This window comes from Acomys minous (genome assembly GCF_964271855.1).
Source record: "Acomys minous genome assembly, chromosome: 2".
NCBI classification, from domain to species: domain Eukaryota; kingdom Metazoa; phylum Chordata; class Mammalia; order Rodentia; family Muridae; genus Acomys; species Acomys minous.
The window spans coordinates 48848813-48863797 of record NC_140484.1 but is presented as its reverse complement, the minus strand read 5'-3'; the positions used below and the strand labels follow the sequence as shown (position 1 = coordinate 48863797).

Sequence of the window (14985 nt, the reverse complement as noted above, 5' to 3'; positions counted from 1 at the left end):
CCAGGTAGGAGAGACTTAGGTTTTTAAGGGGTGGGACTGTGGGACCTCAGCCACTACCTCTTTCTCTCTGCTTCCTGGCGGCAAGGTAAGCTGTTTGTGTCAGTCCCCTGTAGCTGTAATTGGCCTGGCAGAAACGAAGGTATCCTGAAGCGTCCCTTGTGTCTCTCAATCTGACTATCAAACTACCTGAACAGTAGACGCTGAAGGAATGGGAATTTTCCCAGAATTCTCACGCTGGGCAGAAGAAAAGTCACCAGCCAGAGGTGGAACTTGTCTCCTGGAAAGAGACTTCGTACCGTCTAACAGCTTGTCAGCCCACCTTCCAGGATGTGACTAAAACCCAGATAAAGAGGGGCTGGGGCTGGATGGGGTCACAACTAGACAGAGACTGCTTAGATGTGCGTGTCCTTGCCCTCTATCTAAACTTAAAAAAAATATTTTATTAATTTATTCATATTACATCTCAATTGCTATCCCCTCCCTTGTATCCTCCCATTCCTCCCTCCCTCCCGCTTTCCCCCTACTCCCCTCCCCTATGACTGTGACTGAGGGGGACCTCCTCCCCCTGTATATGCTCACAGGGTATCGAGTCTCTTCTTGGCCTCTATCTAAACTTTGATTTCACTTCTGGACCCTGAAGATGGGCTTGGGGTGGGGGTCTCCTCTCTGTCCTTCTTCCCAGTGTGCTCACACTGAATAATCTTCGTTCTCTGCTTCCCACTTTTAATTTGGCACTTTCAATTGGTTTATCGAGGACAGGTGGCTGGACTGGACGTGCACATTAGGCTGTGACCCCCAAGTTCACTAACAGCCACCTGGGTCCATCAAAGGCCCAAAGCAATGGAGTGTGTCGGGTCTCCAGTCATGTTCTCCAATACACACGGCTTCAGATAAGCGTTTCTCCTTATAAATAAAGAAATTATGCCAGTTATTTCATTATAGTAACAGAAAGCTGTCCACACGAGGAGACTGTGGCATGGAAGAGCCACACCCTGCGAGGGACCCTTTCTACAGAGTTAAGCAGGGGTGGCTGTTGATGTCACATGACAGTCTGAGTATAACAGACCGGGTGGGTCCAGTGACTGAGGCAATCACCTCCCCGTGAGCTCTACAGTGAGGACAGCCCCACTTTCTCTTTCTTTTCACCAACATAACGATCCAGTTGTTATTCCTAGAGTCCTATGAAGGAAAATGAAGAGAAATAAGAACTATATCACGTGCCTCTTACTCTGGCTACTCAGGGGGCCTGAGAGACAAGGCTTGAAATTGGAGGCTAGCCCAGGCAACCTAGTGAGATCCAGCCTACAAAGAGACGGAGAGTGCTCTCCGCCATAGAGTGCTCATGTAGCGTGTGCAATGCCCTGGCTTCCATCCCTGTGCCCAGTGGGTGTGGGTGCCGGTAGAGGCCAGAAGAAGGGCATTGAAATTCCCCCAACTGGAGCTACAGGTCAACGGCCTGGCTTGGATGAGAGGAGCCCAATTCATATCCTCTGGAAGAATGAGGAACGGGTTTAGCCTCTGCCCTGCCTCTAATGAGCGGGTTTAGCCTCTGCGGCGTTTCTCCTACCCTGAACCGGATTTCTCAAGGGCTAAGGCTGGAGGTGGCTTCAACCTTCCTGGCTCCTCACCTTCATCTGGTATTTCGATGTGCTCTAGAACATGTTGTTCTCTTCTGGTCTTGGTCTGGTGCAGGGCACCCAAAGGACACACGCTGACTTTCTCGCAGCTTCCGTTCAGTCTTTGCTGCGTGGAAACCACACAAGAACGTACGCCCAGACGCAAACATAACCAACAATAGGAGTTTCCTAAGCTTCTTACTAGCAACAGGTTTGTTTCTAGGCTCTGCTGGAGCGGGCCAGCGGGGAGGCCTTTTCCAGCCTATGCAGAAGGAACAGGATGGAGCGATGCAAACAGGATTTGGAATAATTAATAATAATAACAATAAATCCCTCTGTTGTTGTTGCTTTACAGGGCTGTAGCCGTGGCCAGGAAGAAAACTGCTCCCACTGGAAGTTGTTTTTGTGACTGTTCTTTGGAGCATTGTTCTAAAAATGGGAAATTACATCTTGCCGTGCCAAAGGAAACAAACACCTGCAGTTAAAGGGACACCTTCCCTGAAGTGGCTTTTCGGAGCGGACACAATTGTAGCTACAGCCAGTTCTGGGATAGAGGCTGCAGCAGAAGTCTGATGGGTGCTTTCTTTGCTTTCAGGGGGGTGGGATGTCGGCTTATCTTTGCAAGCTGGGGTGGCTTTGGCAGCTATGGGAATAGGTGACTGTCTACTTACTTATCCACCCAATAAACCTCCGCCAAGCATCATTTGTTGTTCTGTGACCACCTTGATAGGTTTTGCTCATTTACTTGTATTTTGCCATGATCTTGGAAATAATGTAACCCAAGCTGGCGTCACCTTTACAGTCCTTCTGCCTCAGCCTAGAGAGTGTTGGCATTTCAGGTTTGTACCACCATGCCCTGCTAGCTTATTGGGGGCTGTACTGTTTCCTTCCCTGGCTAGTTCAACTTCCTGGGAGGGTTGGCCATCGGCAGGCAGCTTCCTTGCAACGTTTTCTTCAGTTTTCAGAGTTATCATGTGACTCCGGCCACAGGACTAAGGAGCCAGGCAGAATCTGCACACATCCCTCTCTCTTTCTGTTTCCTCTTTCTTCTCTCCCTCACTCCCGTCTCTTTCTCTTGTTTACTCTGAGGCAGTAAAAACAAAACTTTAATGTATCAGTCATTACTGCTCTAGACCCAGGGCTTTCCAAAGTGTCCTGTCACTCCAGGTACAGTCTGAGATTCCTGAGCTCTGGTGGCAGATGCTCAAAGATCTCTTTTTTGGACTAGCTGGTTAATATTTAACATTTATCCGTAAAGTACAAAATAATCGAGCCTTAAAACTTATCAGGCATGAAATGAATGCACTTCAGAGTGATATGGAGGTTAGGAAGATTCAGGCGCTGTGATCTGATTTCATCTTCTTTTGGAACAAGAAGGTGGGGCCAGAGGGCTTGATGCACTTCAAGCTCTTTGGAACTTTTCTTATAGCCAGCTGCCTATGCTCTGTGTGGATCCCTAAGCATGATGGCTTATGTCTTGGCTCATTTTGGGAGGCAGGGTCCAGTGTTCTATCTGGGGCCACTTGGCTATTGATGTGGGTCTATCTAGATAGACAGAGAGAGAAAGAATAAAAAGAGTCTCAAGGGCCGGGCGTGGTGGCGCACGCCTTTAATCCCAGCACTCGGGAGGCAGAGGCAGGCGGATTCCTGTGAGTTCGAGGCCAGCCTGGGCTACAGAGTGAGTCCAGGCCAGCCAAGGCTACACAGAGAAACCCTGTCTTGAAAAACAGTGGTTCTCAAACCTGTGGGTCAGGATCCCTTGGGGGGTGTGTGTCACATATCAGAGATATTCTGCGTATCAGATATTTACATTAAGATTCATAACAGTAGCAAAATTATGGTTATGAAGTAGCAATAAATTAATTTTATGGTTGGTGTCACCTCAACGTGAAGAACTGTATTAAAGGCCTCAGCATTAGGAAGGTTGAGAACCGCTGTGTTAGAGACTCAGAAGTCTTGCAATGCGGACTCTTGCATGAGGGCCTTGTTTTCCTTTTGTGTGCCTCTGTGTATTTTTTAAATTTCAAGACAGGGTCTGGCAGTTAGAATGTAAGAAAAAAATGACTGGGGCTTCTGATCCTCCTGCCTCCACCTCCCAAGTGCTGAAATCACAAGGGTACATACACCAGGGCTTAGTGTGTGCTAGCTAGGAGACTAGCTTTTCCCACCGAGCTGGAGACGTGTGGGGCTTGGGGCGTAAGTGCTGATATTTGAAGAAACCGTAAGGTGGTCTGATTTAGCAAATCAAAATTTAGGATCCTGGTTGAGTGAGGGCTTTTGGTGAGCCGCAGGTCGTAGGTGTGTCTTGAGCATCAGGTGCGTGGTGAAGGATGAAAATCCGTGCCCCTGAGAATGCTGGGAAGGGCAGATCATCGGCAGCTGCTTAGGCAAAGGGGTGGAGGTGTGATCAGAACAGATTTTTTTTAATGGCTTCGGATATGTGGAGTGAAAGGTGGGGGTGGGGGTGGCGGCAAAAGCCAAAGGCATGGCAGGGCAGCAAACAGAGCTGTTCCTGAGGCCTCTGTGCTCCAGGTGAGGAGTTTATGCTTTTTCTTCCCCCTAGAGACTGGGAGCAGAGAAGGACTCTAAGGAGCCTCTTAATCCACGGGCTCACAGGCCTACTGCCACACCTGGCTGTTTTGTTTAATTATTTCTTATGTGAGTTCTGGGGAGCTGATCTTGGGTCCACATGCTGGTGCAGCAAACATTTTATATCCACTGATCCATCTCCACAGTTCCTGCTTTTCTTCTTCTTCTTCTTCTTCTTCTTCTTCTTCTTCTTCTTCTTCTTCTTCTTCTTCTTCTTGCCTTTCTGAGGCAGTCCTCGAAGCCATACCAATGCTCCTGCCTCAGCCTCCCAAGTGCTGAGGTTATAGGTATGAGTCACCAAGTCTAGCTGTTCACATCTTGATCTAAAACCCAGTAACATTCATTTTGGACGTTTGGTCTCTTAAGGTGTGTGTGTGTGTGTGTGTGTGAAGCCATTAAGATTGTGCTAATTTGTTAAACAAGTTCACGGATCACCTGCAATAATCCAGGAAGCATGCTGAAGGCCTAAAGCAGGCAGTGGAGCAGAGAAAAGGATTAATTCCGGGCAGTTGAAAAGGACTCAGAGACTGAAGTGGATATCGAAGGTCAGAGGGCCAGGAGTTCCCAGTACTTCAGAGTACCCATGCCCCAGATCTCCTCATCCCTGTTCATCCTGGGAGCTCCTCACCACATTTCTGTCCTGCTAGGGCTTATGGTATCTGCATCTCTGATAGGAGAACTCCTCCGAGGATGAGCCCCCAAGGAAGTGCTGGGGTGATTGCCTGCTGTGGGCGCAAAACTTCAGGTGGTTAGTGAAAGTCTTAAGAAGGCTTGTGGGCTGGGCTGGGCAGCAAACCCAAGTTTCCAGCTGCAGTTATATCAGTCCTGAAGCTGGCAACCACACTTGCTTAGCTGAATTTTATTTTCAGGCTTTTTTCCCCCTAGCCCCCCATATATCATAATTTTATAATTTTAGTTCATGGAAGTACACTGGGTGGCTAGCTACTAATGACTCACTTCTCCTTCTCACATGCCTGTTGGTAGATTTCAGTAAGTGCTTGGGAGGACCGTCCTCTAATGACAGGTTCCAGAGTGCATTGTTTGCCTGGCCCTATCACCATCAATCAAGGCTTCTGAAGGCCTTTGGAGCAACTGATCATGCAGTGGTGAATTACCACCCACAGCTGCCTTGGTATTCACAAACAGCTCAGCCGGACAGCATTTTATCCCCTGCATCTTGATAAGGCTGATGAGGGCTGGCTTTGCTCTCCTGTTCCTGTCTTGTGAGTCACAGATCTTTTTTTTTTTTTCTGCCAGGCTCACCCTGACTGTCTCATGTGTCAACAACAGCTTCCCTGATAATCAATGGATCCAGGTTATAACCGGCTGAGCCTGTGAGTCTGCAATGGCAGTCCATCTGTACAGCCCCTCCGGGCGAACATTCCTGTGGTTGCAGATCATGGCAGGAGCATAGTTTTCAAATTTTCTTCCCCACTCAGATACACAGTTTTCTTCACAAAGCCGCCAAGAAATATGGCCTTTCTCTTCCCTCGGTTCCTCAGACTTGTAAATGTTAAAATTAATAAAGTGCTAAAATTTCTTTTCTTTCCTTTCCCTTTTCCTCCCTCCCTCCCTCCCTCCCTCCCTCTGCTTTCTCTCTCTCTCTCTGTCTCTCTCCCTTACTTTCTTGAGGCAGAGTCTCACTAAGTAGTTCCAGGCTGGCTACATATACCAAGCTGGCCTTGAACTCAGAGATCTGCCAACCTTTGCCTCCTGAGTGCCAGGATTAGAGGTGTGTGCCACTATACCTGGCTATTTATTTTTGTAGACAAAGCTGATCTTTCTTGAATTTTCAGTAATCTGTCTGCCTTTGTCTTTTGAATGCTGGGATTACAGGTGAGCACCATTAGACCTTGTTTTAAATTTTTTTTTTACTCAGAAACATTTAAATTTTGTATTCACAGTTTGTGCTTAATACTTTTAAAATGGAGAATGTGAATATTTGTGTTTTAGTTTGGTGTATTCATAGTGAAGATGGCTTATTATAGACATATATATTTATTAGAAGTATAGATTTTCTCTTCCTCCCTCCTTCTTTCCTTTTCTGAGATGGTCTCATTCTGTAGCTCTGGCTAGCCTGGAACTCACTATTTATTTAGACTAGGCTGGCCTAGAACTCACACCGCCTCTGCCTCTGAGTGCTGGGATTGAGGGCAGGCATCACCACACCCAGCCTTCCTTCATTCTTGAAATGTAAAAAACCATTCTTAGCTTGAAGTTCCTTAAAAACATCATTATCATCATTAAACCAAACTGGCCTTGGCAGGACCTTGGCCTTCCAGCTGGATCAAGATATTTGCTTAGCTGGACCAGGAAAAAAACGTAAGACAGTAATGGCCGGTTCCTAATCTCTGATTTCATATGCACTGTGCATATAATTCACCCTTTCTGTGCTTGTAGTCAGTTCATTTTTGCATTCTGCGTGTGTGTGTTTATCAGTGTGTGCACACAAGAAATGTGCAGTTAATCCCAGATGTCATCCCCCCCCCACCCCCCAATCCCCCCACCCCCATGCTAGGGATGGCCTTCAGGTCCTCATGTTTGCACAGTGAGCTCTTTCTCAATCGAGCTACCTTTTCTACCTTGCGTTCTGTGTTTGAGGAACCTAATGTGCCACACATTCCCTGGGTTAACGCACACTCTTACCCTCACCAAAGCCCTCTTAAGTTAGAGACCTACTGCAATATAATTGTACTTCCTTTTATCCCCAGTCATCTGCACTGTGTTTGTACAAGGTAAATATTTTCCTAGCAGTGAATAACTAGTTAAAATTCGGAACTTCTATGGCCTTGGACCTTGTCCATTTGAATAATACTCACCTAGGTGGATGTAGTTCAGGGAGGCGAAGGTATGCGTCTTAGATAAAATGACCTGGATATAGAAGAATCTGGAGCCCTGGGAATAAGAGAGCGGGGCAGGTCCCCACCAGGGCCCTGCCTGCCATAAATAATCTCTTTTGGAATCGACAGTCTCTCTGACCTGCCCTGGAATTTTTACAATCCTAACCCCTCCTCTGTGGCAGACAATGAAGGGTCGGGTGTGGTGGCTTTAACGTTGTGTACACACGGGTGATTAAGGTGGACTTTTCTCATCACTGTCCCTCGTTTACTGGCCTTGGAGATTCCTGTGTGGGAGGCTCTACCATCGGGTAGGGCAGGAGTTGGGCTTGAGCTCTGGGTTGTGGGAGAAATAAATGAGATTGTTAACGTCAGCCAAGCTAAAGGTTGTAACGTCGCAGTTTCTGCTATGAAACTCTAAACGTAGGCAGCTGGCGGTAGAATTCCAAATTCTTGGTCCTCTCTGTCTTCAGGGTCCATCTCAGAGTCTAGATTTGTCAGGATGCACTTTGGAGTCTTCTGGGCGTGGAATTGCTACTAATTCCAAAAAGGACTGACTGACTGGTCACTGGCAGGCTTCAGCCGCGCCACAGTATTCGTGTGCCTTCCTCCGTGTCTTTCCTCAGAATTTTGATTAAAAAACAACAACCACAACCCCCCCCCCCCAAAAAAAACCCGCCCAAATAAGATTTTAGAAGTCAAGATCGATGCTAGAGAATGACGTCTCACCATGTACTCTGCCGGGAAGTCACGGGGAGCGGGGAGACAGCGTGGACTACACTGCCCCCTCGTGGCGACGATGCGCGAGGCAGGAGTGGCTCGCTCCAGCCTCCGCCCCCGCCCCCGGAGCTTCAAGGTGCCTGACTAGCAGCTTGGCTGGCACTCTCTTGCTTAGCCTCCTTGTTCCAAGGTCCTCTGCCTCAGCCCGTTCTGTTTCTACAGCTTTTCCGCACACGTCTCCTATGCCCACTCTTTATTAGACTTCTTCGGATGGTATAGTCCGGGTCCAGTCAGGGCAACCTATTAGGGGCAACCTATATTGTGTGTGGCCTGCGGAAAGGTCCTGAGGTTGTGGCTTGGGTTTTGGAAGCTAAGGGTGGTGGTGGAGGTGGGGAGATGTCTGGATTGAGCAGAGGCATACACGGGCTGGCATGAGCCTTGAGCTTCAACATTTATGGTCAGTGTGCTGTATGCTTTGAAGGATGGAGTGCGGGGACACTGCTAAGATTTTTACAAGTGATGAAACGCCCTGTGGTGGCCGCGCACGTGGCCCTTGGATGGCTTAGTAGTAAGCCAGATGGGAGCCTGTAAAGGGGCCTTGGGGTTATAGCATCCCGGGATGATGTTTGCGGCCTGTGGGTATGGAGGGAGTGAATGACCAGAGTTGATCGGACAAGGAAAGGATAAGCTCCCTCCCCTCAGGCTTCTGGATGGAACAGGGTAGCCCAGAGGATGGGGTTAGAATCCGGTAACGTTTAGGATCCAACTTGGGGAAGGAAGTCTGTTGGACAAGCTGCGTTAGAGCTTTGAATAGACAGTGGGTCCTAGCTAGAGAAGCCTAGAGGAGAGAGGCCTTCTGGGATTTCTTTGGTGGCCCCAGGGCAGGACTCAGCTGCCCTCCCTCAGTTCTGGCTCACCTCACTCATTCCAGGACCAACCTTCTGGCCCCAGCAAGACCATAAAGAGACCAGTACATGCAGACAAGTGAGATGCTCGTAGTTTATTGCAGAGAGGAGGTGGGGATTGGTGGAGGGAGGTCAAGGGGGCGCAGGGCAAAGGCAGGAACCTTTAGCAGTAGAGTATCTTTGAAATCCAGTGAACTTCAGAATTTCAAGTCTTGCTTACACAGAGGACTTGTTAGGATTTCCTCCTAGAATAAAGAACCCACACCCCACATAATAGTGAGTGAACCTCAGAAGTAGATGGAGTAGTGGACCACAGACTTAACAGAGACAAAAGCTACAGTAAGTTCTGAGAGGAATGGAGGAGGGGGGGTGTTTAGAAGGCTTTGGATGGCTTTCTCAGTTTTTAATAATAATTTTTAAAAGGCAGGCAAAATGGCTTAGCTGTAAATAAATGCTCCTGCCATCAAAGCTGACTGAGTTTGACCCACAGGACTCGCATGGTGAAAGAGAAAAACCAACTCCTTAATGACTGTCCTCTGACCTCCACATGTGCGACACCCACATACACACTCACACTAAGTAAACAAAATGTAAAAATTCTTAGGGGAAAAAAAATCAACAGATCTGGGTGTGCTGGTACAAGCGTGTGGTCCCAGCTACTTAGGAGGCTGAGGTGGGGAGAATACTTGATGCTGGGAGTTATAGGACAGTGAGGCTAGCTCAGAGGGACCCCACCTAAAACACACACACACACACACACACACACACACACACACACACACACACTCATACACACACACTCACAAAGTCAGGGGACATGTCCAGGATACTTATTAGCCTTGTAACCCCCCCAAATGGTATGACACCATCATTGGGGAACCATTTAGAATCAGTATGAGTGACGGATGCTGCGTACCGTGAGCTTCATGATGTTCATCCTGGTGTCCTGGGGGAGGGTATCCACCAGCTTCTTCAACTGGGTCCCTGCGGTTTGCAGGTCTGAGGCAGGGTTGAACGGCTTCAGTGCTGCCTCATAGTTGGACTCTGAGCCCATGAGGAGGGCCTCGAGGACTTGAAGAAATCCTGGGCAGATGTCCGAGGAAGCTGGAGCGCAAGCAGAAGAAAGCACATGGAAGCAGCTCCGTCCCTAAGAGCCAGCCGGCGCACTGCTGGACCAGACAGTCTGGTCAGCAAGAGATAGCAGCCCTTGCGTGATAGAGTGTAAGATCTGGTGAGGGTCCAAGAGCCTGAAAATCTGGCACAATGTGAATACTTTCTAGGTTACAGCCAGCTTTTGGGCTTGGCTAAGCTGCTTTTGGATTCCTGGCTTGGGGTTGGCCAATGTTTCTACCATTGTTCTAGACAGTGTAACCGAAGCTGCTGGCTGGTCTGGTTGTTTTCTGCAGCGTGGGCACAGGGAGGAGGCCTCTGGGGGCCTTGCTTTCTACCAGAATGCTCCTCACCCATGACTAGTGATGGTCTGTGCCACATGTTACTGTGAGCATGTGACACAGCCCTTGTGCCAGCCCAGCATGGTCTCCAAACCTGCCCTGGATGATCAATGCACACGTGGGTTCTAGTCTGCCTGCACAGTCAGTTTGCAGACAAGCCTCCCGCTTCACCGTGTTCCCTGCAACAGCGGGCTGTTTGGATTGTGCTGTCTGCTGGGGTGCTCACTCCTGGCAACATGACTTCCTGCCCCGATTGTCTCCATCTTCTAACTTAGTCTCAAATTTGGTTTTTTTTTTTTTTTTTTTTTTGCTCTTGAATTCTCTGCATTGTTTGCAAATTTGGCTTTACTGCACTGACTGGGGGGCGGGGGGTGATTCCTGCTACAAATGGCCACTCCGGCTAATGGCCATGCCAGCTGGGTATAATAATTCACATCTGTTGTGTAACTCATATAGCACTGGGGAGGCTGAGGCCAGATGGCTGTGAATTCAGACCTGATTGAGACCCTGTCTCAAACCCAAAACAATGGTCACTCCAACTTAAACCTTTTCCTTAATGTCACCAGGCGGGATGTTTCATTTTTGCAGTGGCTTGGTTGTCTAACCTGCAAAATGGGAACATTACCTCTACTTTGTTGGGTTGTTATGAAAATGAAAGGGATGCTATGTAAAAATGGCTGAGGACAGTGACCAGCACATTGTAAGGAGCATTAACTAGTTTTACTATCAGAGTTTTAATATGTGAATACATCAATAAACAAATGCCCTGCCAGCTCACCCCCTTCACATATTTTATCTCTGTCTTGCTGAGCCACCCACCTCTACGTATAACACTGATATCTAATTAATAGACATTTTAATCCAAAATGATGTCTTTTCCCCTTAAAAACGAATAAAAGTGCGTGATAAAAACAGCTTCCGCCACTGCCTCTTTGTCTGGGGTCTCAATCCCCTTGGTCATAAAACCTGTACCCACGGGTGTTACAAACCTTTTCAAGTACATTAATTGGGGTTTATTCTTAGGAAATAATACAGCATTATCAGAGGGGAGTGGGAGTGGGAGGAGCTGACCGAGAGAAGAGTTTTCCCAACTCCATTCCCAAATCACAAGATGCCTGGAGGGAGATAGATGGACCCACCCTCCCTCCCTCCCTCCCCCTCCCTCCCCCTCCCTCCATCCCTCCATCCTCCTTCCATCTCTCTATCCATCCTTCCCTCCCTCTTCCATTTCCCATTCCTTTCTCCATGGTGATAGCAACAACTATTCAGAGGCATCTAATCCTTTTTCCAGAGGACAGAATGTTTAGAGAATTCCACCCGGGGTTGGCGGTTTCCCAAAGGGAAGATCGCTTTCTGGAGTGTTTCTTTCCTCCCAGAACAAGAGACCTTGTCTCAGGCTTGAGGACTTGAGTCTCTGTACTTCCTCTTCCAGACTGACTGCTAGAGTTGGGCGGGGACCGCCCCCCCCCCCAACCTGGAGGCTGTATCAAGATCTCTTAGCATCTTGAGCCAGTCCCAGTCAGGGCTTCAAAGGGCTCCAAATTCCTACTCTGGTCTTAGATGGCCTCTTCTGGTGCTCCCCAGCTGCCCCCACCAGGCTTCCCTAATCCCTGGAGTTTGAAAAATGAGATGCTGGGCTTCCTAATGCTTTCACCCTAATCACAAAATAGCACCAGTCGTCAGACAGCGTTTCTTAGAGTCTCTCCATCCAGGCCCTCCAGGCAGCTACAGAGGGACTGGCCACTTCCCTCCCTGGGCACTCACCTGAGCTGCAGCAGACAGACAGCAGGACCACAGTGACTGTGATGGCGATCTTCATGGTGGAGGCTGAGAGGCTCTGGCTGCCTTTAGATGTGGAGTGGTGTTGTAGTGCGTGTGCACACACCAGGTGGCTTTTTATATGTTTCAGGCACCACACAAGAGGTGTGGGGGGGGGTGGGGGTGGGGGGCGCGGGGCAGGGATTCGACTCCACTTAGCATAATGCATTATTTACTTGGCCATCTTCTCTGTGGAATAAGTAAATAATCTCTTTTCTTAAGCCCAGTTTCTGTTCCCATTGAAACTGAGGTCAAACAACAGGCCACTTGTGGAGTGTTCGGGCAGCTGGGGTGCGAGGGGGCGGAAAACCAAGTCAGAGATCGGTGGAAACGTGGACACCTGTGTCCTCTCTTTGAAGTCAAGCACGGAGAGCTCTGGGTTCCAGGAAGCAATTTGTAACCCCGGAGAAGCAGAGGCCGAGAGGCCCTTCACAAATCCCAGGGAAGGTCAAGAACGGAGGACTCTGAAATGTCCCCGGGGTCCTCCTGCCTTCCTCCAAGGAAAGTGTCTAGACTTCATCCCACAAAGCGTCACTTGCTTCTTGGGCATCATTGGTCAGGTTAGATTCCGCATGTAGCAGATGTAAACAAATAGAGACTTCTTCATAGTATGCACACCAGAGACCCAGGTCCCACCCAGGCAAGCTAGGCCTGTGCCTACCCAGAGCCATCGCTGAGTCCTGCCCTTCTGATGGCCAGGCGAGGGCACCTTCAGTCTTTATCTGGCTTGACCTCTCCCTGGCCTTTACCCTATAGCCTCCTCCCTCTTGCTGTGTTTTCTCCCAGGCTCTCCCACACTCGGGCCCTTTCCTGTTTTCCTTCCTTGGCCATTCTTTCTTATTCTTTCTTGATGTTGACAGTTCTCAAGTGGTAGCAGTTCCCAGGCCTCGGCCTTAGCCTCCTTGCTTCCCACGGCCATGTTCAGTGTTTACACTTTCCCTTCTCCAGTGCTTTGGGTCTTAGCATGTAACCTGGCTTGCTTGCACTCCCTGGCCATTCTCCATTTCCACAAACCCTGTTCATCCTCCACTGCGTCAACAGAAGCTCTGTACCTACTGTGGTGTGGTGGGACTGGAAATTGGGGAAGACCTGGAAAGGTACTTCAGGCCCTCCCCCTACCCTCCCCCCAACCCTCCCCCCCTTCCCCCCCCCCCCCAGCCCTTATGAACTTCTGCCTAGAGGTTGTGAGAACTCTGGTTGGCCGAGAGCCTTCAGCTTCCAGTAACCTCAGGGTCTGCCCCTGCTACGCAGTGTTGCCCTGCCTAAGGTCACATCCTCCCTGAGGGCTGTTTGAATCTAATGACATAACGGGAAGGGGATTTAAAGTTGGGGGCATTTTGGCTTGCTTCTTTCCTAAGGCCCTGGGCCTGTAGTGTGTGCTTTCCCACTGTTCTTGAGCTGTCCTGTCCATCAGTTCAAACTATATGCTTAGCTCAGTTCTGTGTCTCTGGCCTGAACCATCACAGAGGCTGATGTAGCCATAAATGTAGAAAGAGTTTTTTTTTTTTTGGCTTTGTTTTTTTTTTTTTTTTTGTGACAGGGTTTCTCCGTGTAGCCTTGTCTGTCTTAGACTTGCTTTGTAGGCCAGGCTGGCCTCGAACTCACAGCGATCCACCTGCCTCTGCCTCCCAAGTGCTGGGATTAAACGCATGCGCCACCACCAGAAAGAGTTCTTATGCTTCCCTTCACAGGTAGCTTTGTGAAGAGCATCGTAATCGCTGTCTTTGAGTCCTAGAGTGAGATTGTCTCTACATATTTTTCCACTCCCAAATTCCAAGCCAGATAATAAACCGGGAAGCCTTCCTGGACGTGTGACATGGCCACTTAGTGATACAGCCCAGTGGCTGGGCACAGAATGGTGTGAGTGCCATTTTAAAGACAAGGGCCTGCTCAATCTATGGCACCAACCGAGGACAATACATGCAGTCATCATCAAACCCCTACCCAGACCTAGCCAAGGGACAGAATAGTCTCCACAGTTAAGTGGAGAGTGGGGACTGACTTTCACATGAACTCTGGTGCCCCATATTTGGCCATGTCCCCTTGATGGAGAGGCCTGATGGCACTTGAGGATGGATAGCAGACTACCAAGAAGAAACTTGATACCCTAGTATCATATTCAAGGGGAGGAGGTTCCCATCAGTCACAGTCATAGGGAAGGGTAATGGAGTGAAAGTGAGAGGGAGGGAGGAATGGGAGGATGCACGGGATGGGATAGCAATTGAGATGTAATATGAATGATTTTATTTTTCAATCAAAAAAGCTAAAAAACAACAAAAAAACCCAGTATGTTGGAAATAGTGCTGGTCTAACTGGATGTCAGCATGTAGAAGAATGTAAATAGATTTGAATCTACCAAAAAAAAAAAAAAAAAAGACAAGGGTCTTTAAAATGAACATAGTGCCAATGGTGGTGGTGGCAGTGGCACACGCCTTTAATCCTAGCACTCACGAGGCAGAGATAGGAGGATCTCTGAGTTTGAGGCAAACCTGGACAACAGAATGAGTTCCAGGACAGCCAAAGCTACACAGAGAGACCCTGTCTTGAAAACAAAAACAAAAACAAACAAACAAAAAAACCCCAAACCAAACCTAAACAAATAGAATGGACACAGGTGACCTGGGGAGATGGCTCAGTGGGCACACAGTACACACTGTGCAAGCGTGAGGAACTGAGTTTGGCTTTCAAGCATCCGTGCAAAAAAGCTAAGTGTGCCTGGAATCCCAGCCCTGGGGGAGGTGGGGACAAGGGGAACCCGGAAGCTTGCTGGCTCGTCCGTCCGTCTAACCAAATGGGCCACACAATCAGGTTCAGTGAGAGGCCCTGTCTGAACAACAAGATGGAGAGGGATGAAGGAAGACACCTGATGTCCACCTCTGGCCTCCACCCTGTGCAGTGCACTCTTACACACACAGAGACAAGTCATATTTACGTATTTGCGTGCAGTGTGCATACACACACACTCACACACACACTCATGGAAGTCTGTAGTATGTACCCTTTGTGGACAGCTGCACTCAGGCCCTTCTACAGGGCTTAAGTTATACGG

At 48.7% G+C, this 14985-nt stretch overlaps 2 protein-coding genes across 3 annotated transcripts in view; one reads left to right on the top strand and one right to left on the bottom strand.

Annotated features, from left to right (window-relative positions):
- Positions 1-5745, top strand: part of AHNAK (AHNAK nucleoprotein) — a 92620-nt gene extending 86875 nt beyond the window's left edge. Inside the window, exon 6 of one of the 2 annotated variants that reach the window (XM_084773074.1) lies at positions 5463-5745. In XM_084773074.1, the coding sequence (XP_084629200.1) occupies positions 5463-5473 (11 nt within the window). In that variant the 3' untranslated portion in view covers positions 5474-5745. Of the gene's footprint in view, positions 1-1971; positions 2320-5462 lie in introns of those variants that run through there. The other variant, XM_084773075.1, reaches the window with a different exon arrangement.
- A 3002-nt stretch (positions 5746-8747) lies between these two features.
- SCGB1A1 (secretoglobin family 1A member 1) lies at positions 8748-12039 on the bottom strand. Its single transcript, XM_084773082.1, has 3 exons — positions 11883-12039; positions 9584-9771; positions 8748-8912 (listed from the first exon to the last, which is right to left on the bottom strand). Exons 1-3 carry the CDS (start codon positions 11935-11937, stop codon positions 8865-8867), a joined length of 291 nt encoding a protein of 96 aa, XP_084629208.1. The 5' UTR covers positions 11938-12039; the 3' UTR covers positions 8748-8864.
- Between the last annotated feature and the right edge of the window lie 2946 nt (positions 12040-14985).

Coding starts and splice junctions, on each gene's coding strand:
- SCGB1A1 (XM_084773082.1), bottom strand. CDS start 11,937: ATGAAGATCGCCATCACAGTCACTGTGGTCCTGCTGTCTGTCTGCTGC. Junction 9,772..11,882: donor GTCTGTCTGCTGCAGCTCAG/GTGAGTGCCCAG, acceptor CTTGCGCTCCAG/CTTCCTCGGACATCTGCCCA. Junction 8,913..9,583: donor TGAACATCATGAAGCTCACG/GTACGCAGCATC, acceptor TCTTTATTCTAG/GAGGAAATCCTAACAAGTCC.